At 49.1% G+C, this 14,231-nt stretch overlaps 1 protein-coding gene and 1 non-coding gene across 2 annotated transcripts; one reads left to right on the top strand and one right to left on the bottom strand.

Moving 5' to 3' along the window:
• Positions 1–2,682: 2,682 nt before the first annotated feature.
• On the bottom strand, positions 2,683–11,061 carry LYRM9 (LYR motif containing 9). The gene is made up of 4 exons (XM_001506864.5): positions 10,987–11,061; positions 7,196–7,351; positions 6,936–7,028; positions 2,683–3,294 (listed from the first exon to the last, which is right to left on the bottom strand). The coding sequence occupies exons 2-4, from the start codon at positions 7,319–7,321 to the stop codon at positions 3,277–3,279; spliced, it is 237 nt and encodes a 78-aa protein (XP_001506914.1). The 5' UTR covers positions 7,322–7,351; positions 10,987–11,061; the 3' UTR covers positions 2,683–3,276.
• Positions 11,062–13,585: 2,524 nt separating this feature from the next.
• On the top strand, positions 13,586–13,723 carry LOC114818120. Its single transcript, XR_003765941.1, has one exon. It is a non-coding gene; the product is annotated as a small nucleolar RNA SNORA7 (small nucleolar RNA).
• The last annotated feature ends 508 nt before the right edge of the window (positions 13,724–14,231 follow it).

Here is a 14,231-nt window from a genome sequence, read left to right as displayed (position 1 = left end):
TTCCACGACTTACATTCTTTCCCCACCCTGAATGACCAGAAGAACTGCAGAGTAAGAACATTGAAGTTCTGTGCCCCTCTCTGCCACCAGCGGTTCAGAAAAAACAATCAGATCTAGCCTTAGGGGCTCCACTGCAATGGACTGACAGGGATGGTTTGAGGGGGAAAGACCATTGAGGGACTTTATGTTGTCCTTCTCAACCGTAAGCTCTCTGTGGTCTGGGAATGTATCGGTTATATCGTTATACTATTCTCTCCCAAGCAGTTAGTACAATGCTCTGCACACACCGCTCAATAAATACGATCGATCGACTCACTGTCAGGGAAAAGTTGGGGCCCTCACATCTCCAACCTGCCTGAAATTTGATTTCTCAGTCGGCTCAGCTGAGAACTCTGGCTGTTAGGGAGAACGTCGGGAACACCGTCTCCCCGCGGAGTGGTTCTGTCAAAGGACACAGAAAGCGCTCGATAAATACGATTGAATGAATGAAATAGCCATCCGAGGTCCCGTCCCGAAGAGCAGCTTTGAGTCCGGAGATGCAGAGAGAATCATCTGGAGAATACGCTACCTGGTAAGCAGGCTATCAAGGTTGGCCGTTTAGAGTCAGCCTTGCCGAGAGGCAGAGGCTAGGACCTGATGATCTCTTCAGGCTCCTTTCACCTCTAGGTCCTTTGATTTTATGAATGTGGCAGAAGACTTTGTTTAAGGAAAGGCTTGTGCCTACCGAAAGTGACACTGTGGCATAGCACTCTTATTTTTCCAAGGCATCATATCATCAGTGGTATTTATTGAGTGATTACTTAGCACAAAGCACTGTACAAAACATTTAGGGGAGTACGACAGAGTTGGTAGACGCCCTTTCACATCCGTTATTATTATTTGTTAAATGCTTTCTATATGTCACCCTTTATTGTAAGCACAGGGGTAGATTCAATTTAATCTAGTTGGACACAGTCTCTGTCCCACTTGGGGCTCACAGGCAAAGTAGGAGGAAGAACAGGCATTGAATGCCCATTTTGCAATTGAGGAAACTGAGGCACAGAGAATTGAAGTGACTTGCCCATGGTCACATAGCAGGTAAGTGGCAGAACTCGGGTCCTCTGACTCCCAGACCCAGGCTCTTTCAACTAGGCAATGCTGTCTCCCATTTTATCTTCACAACATCCCTGTGAAAATGGTAGAGGTGGGTATTATTATTCCCATTTCTAGATAAGGGAACTGGGGCTAGAAAGGGTAAGTGACTTGACCAAGGTCACACAGGTCAGGCACAGAGCTAGGACTAGACTCCAGAATTCCTGATAAATTGCCCCGTGCCCTTTTCACAAGCCCACGTATGAAGCCGGGCTATTTGTTGTTTGCCCCTAAAAGTGTTAATTTCCGGGTGAGAGACAAATGGCAACAAAAACGTAAAATCCTTGTGTGTCTATAATTCTACTTAACCGCCCCCTGCTCCATCTCCAGGAAATAGACAGATTTTTATTTTTATTTAAAAGATGGGGAAGTCAGAGTCCAAGGATGTACCTTACCTAAAGACAGACAGCAACCTAAGGTGAGAGTGAAAATAGACCTTATTCTTCTCAGTGTTCATTTCACTCTTCAAACATATCGATTGTTACCGTGTGCAGAGCACTATACTAAACACTTGGGAGAGTACAACAACAAACAGACCCAGTCCCAGCCCATGAGCTAGTCTAGAGGCGAGCCTCCCACTGGGGTGCCGATCCCCTTCCGCCGTCATTTGGAAGGAAAATATCAGAGTCGCCGATTCCCACATTCCAGGATCTCCCCGTCCTCTAATCACAGACCTCAGACCAGCTGCTTCTGTCACCAACTTTCAGACTGCCAGAGGCGACCCAGAAGGGAGTGGGAAAAGAGGAAATGAGGATTTAGTCGGGAAGGCTTCTTGAAGGAGACGTGCTTTTAATAAGGCTCTGAAGGTGGAGAGAATCATCGCCCGTCGGATGGGAAGAGGAAGGGGGTTCCACACCAGAGGCAGGAGGTCCAGACATCCTCTAGACTGTAAGCTTGTTGATGATGATGATGACGGTATTTTTTATGCCCTTATTAGAGGCATCGTACTAAGCGTTGGGATGGATACGAGCAAATCTAGTCAGACACAGTCCGTGTCCCACGTGGGGCTCACAGTCTCAATACCCATTTTACAGATGAGGCAACTGAGGCACAGGGAAGTGAAGTCACTTGCCCGAGGCCACAGAGCGGACAAGCAGTGTAGCTGGGGAACAGTCCCTTCCCTTGCTGTGGACAGGGAACGCATCTACTACTGCTGTTAATAATAATGATGATGGTGTTTGTTAAGTGCTTACTATGTGCAAAACACTGTTCTAAGCGCTGGGGGGGATGCAAGGTGATCAGGTTGTTCCACGTGGGGCTCACAGTCTTCATCCCCATTTTACAGATGAAGGAACTGAGGCGCAGAGAAGTTATGTGACTTGCCCCCAGTCACACAGCTGACAAGCGGCAGAGGCGGGATTAGAACCCATGACCTCTGACTCCCAAGCCCGGGCTCTTTCCACTGAGCCACGCTGTCGTACTGTTCTCTCCCAAGCGCTTACTTCAGTGCTCTGTACACGGTAAGAGCTCAATAAATACCACTGATTGTTTGATCATCATCCATCACAAGAGAATAATCTTACCGCGTTGCATTTTAGACATAAACACACCTTTCAGAAGCCGGTACGTTTATTTAATTTTCACTGTTAACATGATGCACACGTTCCATTTTAAATGCTGCCCTCCTCGCTGATGCGAACCTATTACAGTTCACTCAGTCCAAGGCGAGAGTCGACTCCGAAGCGTTCATGGGGCAATGATCTGGCGTACGTAATAACCACAGATAACGGTGAACTGGTCTAAGCCAGTTAGCAATCTGCTAATGGAAGCCCTTGATTAGATGCCTCCTAATTAGGCTCCATTAGAAAGCTAATTTCCAAGAATCACATCGGGCAACCCACCAAGGAGGCAGATTTTGGAACCAAGCTAAAGACGCCATCAATCCCCAAACGCCGTCACCGGGAGCAGAAAGCCCAGGTGAAGAGATATTTTTAACGGGCGGCAACCTTGATCTGGCAGTGGGTGAGGGAGGGAGAGCCCGGACACCTGCCTTCTCCTACTCGGTCCTGCTTTTTCAGCTGATCGTGCTTTTAGTTACTTTGGCCAGGTCTGACCCCTCTCTGGTGACCCCGACCTCTCACGGTCGCTGCCCCAGTGGGGATTTAGGTCCGGACGTTTGGGATCGTCATCTTCCTCACTGGCTTCTTAGTTCTGCTTCTTATACTGCAAGACAGAAAGGTGGATGTTCAGAGGTGGGTAAAGGCAATTTCTGAAGCAGTCATCTATCACCGTGGCTTGAATCCAGCCGCCGGCAGATACAGCATCCATGGGCAGTTTTCCCGAATGTATATAATAAAAAGTGGGGCATTTGTTAAGAGTTTACTATGTGCCAGGCATTCTACTAAGCTTTGGGATAGATACATAATTACACTAATAATAATGATGGTATTTGTTAAGCACTTATGATGTGCCAAGTACTGTTCTAAAGCAGGGTAAGTAGGGTAAGTAGGTTGTCCCACGTGGGGCTCACACTTTTAATCCCCATTTTACAGATGAGGTATCTGAGGCAGAGAGAAGTGAAGTGACTTGCCCAAGGTCACACAGCAGGCAAGTGGCGGAGCCTGGATTAGAACCCATGTCCTCTGACTCATTCATTCAATCTCATTTATTGAGTGCTTACTGTTTTCACAGCACTGTACTAAGGGCTTCTTTCCATACATGGTAATTGTGTTGGATACAGTCCGTGTTCCACATTGGGCTCACTATTTTAATCCCCATTTTACAGATGAGGCAACTGAGGCACAGAGAATAATAATAATAATACTGCTGGTATTAAGTGTTTACTATGTGCAGAGCACTGTTCTAAGCGCTGGGGTAGATACAGGGTAATCGGGTGGCCCCATGTGAGGCTCACAGTCTTAATCCCCATTTTACAGATGAAGTAACTGAGGCACAGAGAAGTTAAGTGACTTTCCCACAGTCACAGAGCTGACACTTGTCCAAGGTTACTCAGTAGACAAATGGAGGAGCGGGGATTAGAACCCAGGTCTTTCTGACTCCCAGGCCCGGCTCTTTCCACTAGGCCATGTTCCTATTGGTACTTGTTAAACGCTTACTATGTTCTAAGCACTGGAGTAGATGCAAGTTAATCAGGTTGGACACAGTTCCCATTCCACCTGGGGTTCACAGTCTAAGTAGGAGGGAGTAGGATTTAAAGCCCATTTTCAGATGAGGTAACTGAGACACTGGGAAGTGAAGTGTCTTGCCCAAAGTCACACAGCAGACAGGTGCCAGAGGCGGGATTGGAACCCAGGTCCTCTGACTTCCAGGTCCGTGCGCTTTCCACTAGGCCCGGGCTGCTTCTCTTAATCCCCGAGATTCACTCACCTATAAATGAGGGAAGCGGAAGAGAAGGGATGAGAGGGGAAGAGAATGTTAATCATAGAAATGAAAATGTTTCAGCCTGGGAGTCCCACGTGAGACGGGGACTGTGTCCAACCTAATTAGCTTGTATCTACCTCGGCTCCTAAGTGACTGGCCCGGAGTAAATGCTTAACAAATATGTCCGTAAGGTGAATGTAATAATCGAAGTAGGTTTATAGCATCTCCTTTCATTTAAGGGTGCAAATGAACACAGGAGCGCACATGCATGTTGTATGCTTGGGGGTTGTTGCCACCTGCCTCTGGCCTCCAACACCCTTCCCTTCTCATATCGACAGACGACTCCCCCCCCCTTCAAAATTTTATTTAAGGCAGACCTCCACCCTGAGGCCTTCCCTAAGCCCTTCTTTTCTCTTCTCCCATTCCCTTCTGCGTCACCTGGACTTGTTTCCTTTATTCATTCATTCAATTCGTTCAATGGTATTTATTGAGCGCTTACTAGGCGCACAGGACCGTACTAAGCGCTTGCAATGTACAATTCGGCAACAGATAGAGACAATCCCTGCCCAATGACGGGCTCACAGTCTAATCGGGAGAGAGAGACGGACAAGAACAAGACAACGTAATCACGATAAATAGAATGAAGGGGATGGACACTTCATTAATAAAATAAATAGGGTCATAAAAATATATATATAACTGAGCACAGTGCTGAGGGGAAGGGAGAGGGGGAGGAGCAGAGGGAAAGGGGGGGAAAAAGGGGCTTAGCTGAGGAGAGGTGAAGGGGGGGCAGAGAGGGAGCAGAGGGAAAAGGGGAAGCTCAGTCTGGGAAGGCCTCTCGGAGGAGGTGAGCTCTCAATAGGGCTTTGAAGAGGGGAAGACAGTTAGTTGGGCGGAGGTGAGGAGGGAGGGCGTTCCGGGACAGCGGGGGGACGTGGGCCAGGGGTCGACGGTGGGATAGGCGTGAACGTCCAGCCCCACAGCACTTATGTACATATCTGTAATTCTATTTATTTATATTAAATGTCTGTCCGCCCCCTAGACCGTAAGTTCATCGTGGGCTAGGAATGTGTCTGTTGTACTCTCCCAAGCGCTGAGTACAGCGCTCTGCACCGAGTAAGCGCTCAATAGACCGACTGCCTTGTCTCCTCTAAGTTCTACCCTCCTCCTCACACCCTCAGCACCTCATAACCCTTTGGGACTGCTCTGCCTCAGTCTGCCTGTCGCTTCCCCCCGCCGGGACATCTATCTTTTCAGGGGTTTGACGTCAGCAGAGTGGAAAAACTAGAAGTTAATGGCTGGGGCAAGATGGCTGACAGCTTTGCGGTGTGGTGTCCGTGGCAGATCGGTGAAGGCTGTCATCGATCAAAATCAATCAGCCGATCGTATTTATTAGGTGCTTAACTGCGTGTACAATATAAGAGTTGGAGGACACGCTCCCTGTCCGCAACTTCATACCTGACAACTAAGGCCACGCTAACTAGCTGGGAGGATTATGGTCAGAGGCTCCCTCCTGATTGAGAAAATCAGCCCTAATAATCACAGTCATGCTGTTTATTAAGTACTTACTGTGTGCTAAACACTGGGGCAGATAGAAGATGATCAGATCAAATGCAGTCCTTGCCCCACACGTGGCTTCCAGTCTGTAAGCTCGTGTGGGCAGGGAACGTTGGCTACCGCTGTTGTATGGTACTCTCCCAAGTGCTTAAAACAACGCTCGGTACACTGCAAGTGCTCAGTAAATACCCTTGATCGATTGATGGGAACATGTCTGCCAACTCTGCTGTACCGCACTCTCCTAAGCGCTTAGTACAGTGCTCGACACATAATAAGCGCTCAATCAGTGATTGATAAAGAGGGAGGAAGAACAGGCATTCTATCCCCACTTTACAGATGAGGAAACTGAGGCCCAGAGAATTCATTCATTCAATAGTATTTATTGAGCGCTTACTATGTGCAGAGCACTGTACTAAGTGCTTGGAATGAACAAGTCGGCAACAGATAGAGACGGTCCCTGCCGTTTGACGGGCTTACGGTCTAATCGGGGGAGACGGACAGACGAGAACAATGGCAATGAATAGAGTCGAGGGGAAGAACATCTCGTAAAAAAAGAAGTCAAGTGACTTGCCCAGGGTCACCCAGAAGGCAAATGGCAGAGCTGGGACTAGAACCCAGGTCCTTCTGCTTCCCGGTCCTGGCCTCTCTCCAAGAAGCCACGCTAATAATAATAATAATGATGATGGTACTTGTTAAGCGTTTACTCTGTGCAAAACACTGTTCTACCACCCATCCATTAGGATGGGAAGGAAAGAGGGGAGAGAAGCTTTCAATCTTTTGTCCCACTCCCTGCCCAAGCTCACACCCACTGTCCTCTTCTGCTGCTCCTGACCCTGCCCTTTCGCCGATCCCACCCCTTGGCCCCCGTCTCCCGTAGGCAGGCCCCGAGCACGGAGGGGAGGAGAGGCCTCCGCGGAAGTTCTTACTTTATTCATGACCCAGTCGGCATCTTCGATGGCTCTTTGAATTATCTGCTGAATCCTTTCAGGGTCGTCTTCGTCGGCGTGGACCCGGAAACTCTGCAAAGTTTGGCCAGGAAAAAAGAAAGAAAAGTTCCCGAGCAGAATTAACGTCCCTTCTGACCCCGGACCTACCGAGAGGCAGGCAAGGAGGCGGCTGGGTTGGCACCAGGGTTTCGAGAGAAAACGGCGTGGGGCACACTCGTGGGGCATCCGATTCTTCCTACCTGCCTGATGGCGTGTTTGTAATGCGCCTGGATGTCTTTCGTGGGCAGGAGGCGGCAGCAACGCAGCAGATAGCGGTAGAGCTGCATCGGTTTCTGCACCAACTCTGCCCCCGGCAGGGGACCCATTGGCGTTTTCTTCCTCCTCTAGAAAACACACTTTAATAACAGCGACACTTGTTAAGCACTGTAATAATAATAATAACGTTGGTATTTAAGCACTTGCTATATGCACAGCACTGTTCTAAGCGCTGGGGTAGATACAGAGTAATCAGGTTGTCCCACGTGAGGCTCCCAGTCTTCATCCCCATTTGACAGATGAGGTCACTGAGGCCCAGAGAAGTTAAGTGACTTGCCCACAGTCATCACACAGCAGACAGGTGGCAGAGCTGGGATACTAACCGCGGGGGTATGGATGAGATAATCAGGCCGGGCACAACCCCTGCCCCTCGTCGGACTCAGCGGCTAAGAAGGAGGGAGAAAAGGAATCCAAATCCCATTTTACAGGGACGGAGGCCCAGAGACGAGAAGCGACTCGCCCGTGGCCGCACGGCAGGCAAGTGTAGGCTCACTGTGGGCGGGGAATAATAATGTGCAGAGCACTGTTCTAAGCGCTGGGGTAGATCCGGGGTCATCAGGTTGTCCCACGTGAGGCTCACAGTCTTCATCCCCATTTTCCAGATGAGGGAACTGAGGCACAGAGAAGTGAAGTGACTTGCTCACAGTCACATAGCTGTCAAGTGGCAGAGCCTGAATTCGAACCCATGACCTCTGATTCCCAAGCTGGTGCTCTTTCCGCTGAGCCACACTTCTTCTGTGTGTATACCAGCTCCATTTTCCTGTACACTCCCAAGTGATCAGTACAGTGCTCTGCACACAGTAAGCACTCAATAAATATGATTGATCGATTTAGACTTGCCTGACAAACCAGACTTATTAGATAACAGGGCACAAGGAGGCCCTTTATCCGATTAGACTGTAAGCCCGTCATTGGGCAGGGATTGTCTCTATCTGCTGCCGAATTGTACATTCCAAGCGCTTAGTACAGTGCTCTGCACATAGTAAGCGCTCCGTAAATACTATTGAATGAATTGAATGACTCTACCAGATTCAGGGTTTGTGGGCAGGCCCGGACTCTTTCCACTAGCCCATACTGCTTCCTCAAGAGAAGCAGCAAGGCCTGGTGCATAGAGGACGGGCCTGGGAGTCAGAAGGACCTGGGTTCTAATCCCGGCTCCGCCACTCACCGGGCCAGACTCTAGGGCGAGGTCCTGGAGGGAAGACCTGGCGCGCTGGAGCGGCGTGGCTTAGCTCGTGGTGGGCAGGGAATGAGAGCTCCCTTTCCTTTCGTTAAGTGAGGGTTTGGGATTTATAAAGTACTACTGCTTTATCATCGGGGGTGACTAAGTATCATAACTGAGACGGAAATAATCTCACACACCTACTTGCTGATTTGGTTACTAAGTATTGCTTGGATTTTAAATAACGGCATAAAGTCGTACTCCCTCCCAACGTTAATTTCTCGGTCTACAGATGGTAACCATCTGTTTAATGACTGGCAATTTGAAATATTTGATTAGCACTTTATATAGCTTGGACTTGCTCATACAGTCCTTGAGCCACTAATAATAATAATAATAATGTTGGTATTTGTTAAGCGCTTACTATGTGCAGAGCACTGTTCTAAGCGCTGGGGTAAACACAGGGGAATCAGGTTGTCCCACGTGGGGCTCACAGTCTTAATCCCCATTTTACAGATGAGGGAACTGAGGCACAGAGAAGTTAAGTGACTTGCCCACAGTCACACAGCTGACAAGTGGCAGAGCTGGGATTTGAACTCATGAGCCCTGACTCCAAAGCCCGTGCTCTTTCAGCCGCCTTTCAATGTTGGTATTTGTTAAGCGCTTAATATGTGCAGAGCACTGTTCTAAGCGCTGGGCAGGATACAAGGTGATCGGGTTGTCCCACGTGGGGCTCACAGTCTTCATCCCCATTTTACAGATGAGGGAACTGAGGCACAGAGAAGTTAAGTGACTTGCCCAAAGTCACACAGCTGCCAAGTGGCAGAGCTGGGATTCGAACCCATGACCTCTGACTCCCCAGCCCGGGCACTTTCCACCGAGCCATGCTGCTTTTCTGCCTTTTGCTCATTAAGCTTGTAGAAGTTGTCTTTGGTTGGGAGCATAATAATAATGGCATTTGTTAAGTGCTTACTATGTGCCAAGCACTATACACTGGCGTGTATACAAGTGAGTCGTGTTGGACGCAGGCCCTGTCCTGCATGGGACTCACGGTCTTAATCCCCACTTTCCAGATGAGGTAACTGAGGCAAAGAGAAGTGAAGTGATTTACCCAAGGTCACGCAGCAGACAAGTGGTGGAGCTGGGATTAGAACCCAAGACCTCTGACTCTCAAACTCACGCTCTATCCACTAGGCCACCCTGCTTCTCCCGGCTGTGCACTCTCAAACCCCTGGGCATCCAAAGAAGCAATAATAACGATGGTATTTAAGTGCTTACTATGTGTCAAGCACTGTTCTAGCTCTGGGATAGATACGAGGTAACCAGGTTTTCCCACATGGGGCTCACGGACTTAATCCCCATTTTACAGATGAGGTAACTGAGGCACAGAGAAGTTAATCGGCTTGCTCAAGGTCCCACAGCAGAAAAGTGGCAGAGCTGGGATTATAACCCAGGACCTTCTGACTCCCAAGAACGGCCGGGTGAGAGATGTGGAAAGAAACACTAGGGTTGCATAAACGTTTTGCCTTTTTGCACCAAATCTATTGCACACCGTGCCGGGGGCCTGCCGCTCCCACTGGCTGAGAAATAATAACAATAATAATAATTTTAAAAAGGTATTTAAGTGCTTACAATGTGCCAGGCACTGTGATAAACACTGGGGTGGATACAAGCTAATCAGGTTGGACACAGTCCCTGTCCCATGTGGGGCTCCCAGTCCCGATCCCCATTTTCCAGATGGGGATAATAATAATAATAATTTATAATGGTATTTGTTAAGCATTTAGTAAGTGCTAAGCGCAGGGGAAAATACAAGCAGATCAAGTTCTGCCTCCCAGGTCGGTGCTCTATCGATTAGACTGTAAGCCCGTAAGGGACTGTAAGGGATTGTCTATCTGTCGCTGAATTGTCCATTCCAAGCGCTTAGTACAGTGCTCTGCACATAAGTGCTCAATAAATACTAGTGAATGAGTAATAATAATTTATAATGATATTTATTAAGCATTTAGTAAGTGCTTAGCGCAGGGGAAGATACAAGCAGATCAAGTTGGACACAGTCCCCGTCCCAAGTGAGGCTCCCAGTCCCGATCCCCATTTTCCAGATGAGGTCACTGGGGCCCAGAGAAGTCAAGCGACTTGGCCAAGGTCACAGAGCAGACAAGGGGTGGAGGCACGGTCGGAACCCACTAAGGTCATGCCGCCTCCCCAGCGAGCCTCGGCCTGCGCCAGGAAGCAGGGTGGCCCCGCTGCTTGGGAAGCCCGGGCTTGGGAGTCCGAGGCCATGGGTTCGAATCCAGGTTCTGCCACTTGTCAGCAGTGTGACCTTAGGCAAGTCACTTCTGTGGGCCTCGGTGACCTCAGCTGGAAAAGGGGGATTGCCTGTGAGCCTCAAGTGGGACAACCTGATGACCCTGGATCTCCCCCAGCGCTTAGAACAGTGCTCAGCACATTTAATAAATCCCAACATTATCATTATTATTATGGCAGGGTGGGATGCGCTTGGTGCCACGCAGGCCTGCACCCCCACCTCCCATCACCCCCCGCGCGGCTCACCAGGTCAACGCGGAGCGGCGGCGGCTGGGCGCATGCGCGGCGTGACGTCAGCGCGCTCCGGGACCCGCCGCGGAGCCGGCGGCGGCTAGGGGGAGCCCGCCCTCTGCCGGCCGCGCGCCTCAACCGCAGGCTTCCCGCCTTCCAGGGAGGAGGCCCTGAAATCTGCCCAGCACTCAATCACTCCAGTGGTATTTATTGAGCGCCTGCGACGTCTGGAGCGCTGTGCTAAGCGCCAGGGAGGGAGCAACTCGACAGAGTTAGCAGATGCAATCAATAACTCCAGGGAATCCAGGGGGCCAAGTCCCCCACATGCCCTAACTCTCTCCTTTCTGGTGCAAAACCCACACCGTGAATCTAATGATAATGTTGGTATTTGTTAAGCGCTTACTAGGTGCAGAGCACTATTCTAAGTGCTGGGGGAGATACGGGGTCATCAGGTTGTTCCACGGGAGGGCTCACAGTCTTCATCCCCGTTTTACAGGTGAAGTCGCCGAGGTCCGGAGACGTTAAGTGACTTGACCACAGTCTCACAGCCGACAAGTGGCAGAGCTGGGATTCGAACCCGTGACCTGTGACTCCCAAGCCCGGGCTCTTTCCGCTGAGCCACGCTGCTTCTCTGTAATAATGGAGTTTGTTAAGCGCTTACTATGGGCAAAGCACTGTTCTAAGCGCTGGGGGGATGCAAGGTGATCAGGTCGGCCCACGTGGGGCTCACAGCCTTAATCCCTATTTTACAGATGGGGTCACCGAGGCCCAGAGAAGTGAAGTGACTTGCCCACAGTCACACAGCTGACAAGTGGCCGAGCCGGGATTCAAACCCAAAGCCTGTGCTCTTTCCACGGAGCCAAACTGCTTCTTAATCTAGTTGGCCAAACTCTTTAAGATTGTCTTGTTTCCCTCCACCAACCCTTCCCTCTGGAAGGAGAAACGTCCAAAGACTCAGTTCTCCCCAGAGGCTCCCCTCAACCTGCTAATTCCTCTCCAACTGCTAAAAAGGGGCTCTTTTGCGGTGGGCCAGGTGCAACCCCCGAGATGAAGACCCCTTACACAACCGTCCCTGGGAATGGAGGCCGAAATGAAAAGCGTCAAAGGTAAGGGGTGAAGGACGTGCCCTTATGGAACTGAATTCTCCCAAGTCATTTGTGTTGACAGGAATTATGTGAGGATGGGAGTCTGCTGGAGAAGGTTTTTGTGCCTCAGCTGCGTTTTGAGTCGTTTCATCAAATTATGGTCCCATAACACCTGTCAGAAGAATAAATATGACAGTAATGTAGGCATGCTTTCTTTCGGATCCATCTATAATTATAATTGAGGGAAAGAATTCAGAATTGAATCGGCAACAGGGTTGCTGCCAGTACAATCCTTTGAAAATGAAATAATGCTGTTTTATTAAATAGGCTCTCCTTGCTCTCTAATGTTTAAAGCTAAAGTGCCCCTCTGAATTGATTTAAATACAAGTTATAAGCCCTCAAAGAAAAAAAGATGAGTCTACAAGGGAAGGATCCCCTATTCCACCTCACGGTTTGGGGTTGCTGGTGATTTTTGACAGCTGAGTGGGAGGTGGGTTAATTCACGACTTCTTTGTCAGTTGTTCGTCTCTGGGGTCACTGATATCGAGAAGCCAGTTTTCCCCGCACCCCTTCCATACAAGTTTGAGCTGGCGGTCCAACTTTCTTTAACTTTTCTATTTTAAAGAGAAAATCCTCTCTCTCTTTCCCTCTCTTTTTCCTCCGTTTCCTCTTTTCTCTCCCTCTTTTTTCTCTCGCTCCCTCCTTTTTCTCTCCCTCTTTTTTTCTGCCCCCTTCTTTCCTTTCCCTCTTTCTCCCTCCCCCTCTTTCTCATTCTTTCTGCTCCTCTTCCTCTCTCTCCGGTTGGGAGCTCTTTAAGAAACCAAGAGTTTCATCTTAGGTGTGAGGGAAAGGAAAATGTGTACAGCAAAAGTTTGCACTTGACTCCTCTCCTCTTTGCCTTGGGAAAAGCCTCTACTTGTTTCCTTGGCTCTTCTCTCGCCACCCCAACCCATTAGAGCTGGAGTGATCCACCCTGTCTCCTTCCCGTGCCCTCCACAGCTCCCACCCCCTGACTTTCCTCCGCTAAGTCCACACAATAGTTAGTGGATCCTGCCACACTTCCCTCCACCCTCTCCCCTTTCCCCACCACCTTCTCAGGACAGGCCCAGATAATCTAATTACATCTAAATTTATAGGTTTTTCTTGCTCGGGAGCTATTTTCCTCCCTCATCGATACCATTACCATTCTAAAAATGTTTTTAGAACATCTCCAAAAAAACCGACCCCGTTTGTGAGTGTTATTCCCCGGATCCATTATCTCAGGCCCCTACGCTTCAGTGCCTCTGAGGAAGGGAATGTAAAATGTGTACTCTTAATTACGTGTCTCTGGCTGTTACTCCCAATTTTCTTTGTGGTTCAGTTCCTCAGTATTTCTAACGGGATTTCTGATGACTTTACTCAATTCCCTGGAACACTGCCTGTTTCTTTGTTTAAAAAGGCACTGTCAAGATGAAGATTAATCTACAGCTAGTTTTTACCAATAGGAGACAGGGCTGGAACGTGGATAATGGGAACCTACCGAGAATCCTCCCCTTTCAGGGTCACACCTGGAGAGTTTCCAGTCCTCTCCCAGTCTCGGCTACGGGAGGGAGAGTCAAGCAGAGGCCTACCCATTCCATTCCTAGCTTGGGCAGTGGGTAGCGAGTGGAAGGGGATCTGTTACAAGTCAAAACTCACCCGTGCCGGGCAGCAGCGGCACGGGAGAGAGTCGAGGGCAGGAGACTCGAGTTTAGAGCGCGGAAGGAGGCGGTGGAAAACCACTTCCAAATTATTGCCAAGAAAACTCTATGGATCCACTACCGGAACGATTGCAGATGGAGAGCAGGGCTTCCTGGGACATATGTGTCCGTGTGGTCGCTATGGGTCGGAAACGACTCCAGCATTAAACAAGACAAGACTGATAATCCAGAAACACCATTTTAGCCGGTCATTTTTAACCAGGGTGGCTAAAGAAGAGCAAAATAGACTAGTTTGTGCTTTAGAAGAGAAGCTAGAAAAATCCTGGATAATTCCCCAACTGAATAATCAACCCTTGAATGATGGCAACTTGACTCCTTAACGTATTTTAAAAGTACTAGAGCATCTTGATTTTTTTAAAATAATGAACAGCCTAGAAAATCTTGCTGACTCGTCACCGTGTTTGCTGTCGATTGAAATTTGGTTTTTTGGTTGCTG

Source organism: Ornithorhynchus anatinus, chromosome 17 (assembly GCF_004115215.2).
Source record: "Ornithorhynchus anatinus isolate Pmale09 chromosome 17, mOrnAna1.pri.v4, whole genome shotgun sequence".
NCBI classification, from domain to species: Eukaryota; Metazoa; Chordata; class Mammalia; order Monotremata; family Ornithorhynchidae; genus Ornithorhynchus; species Ornithorhynchus anatinus.
This window is presented reverse-complemented; position numbering and strand designations above follow the sequence as displayed.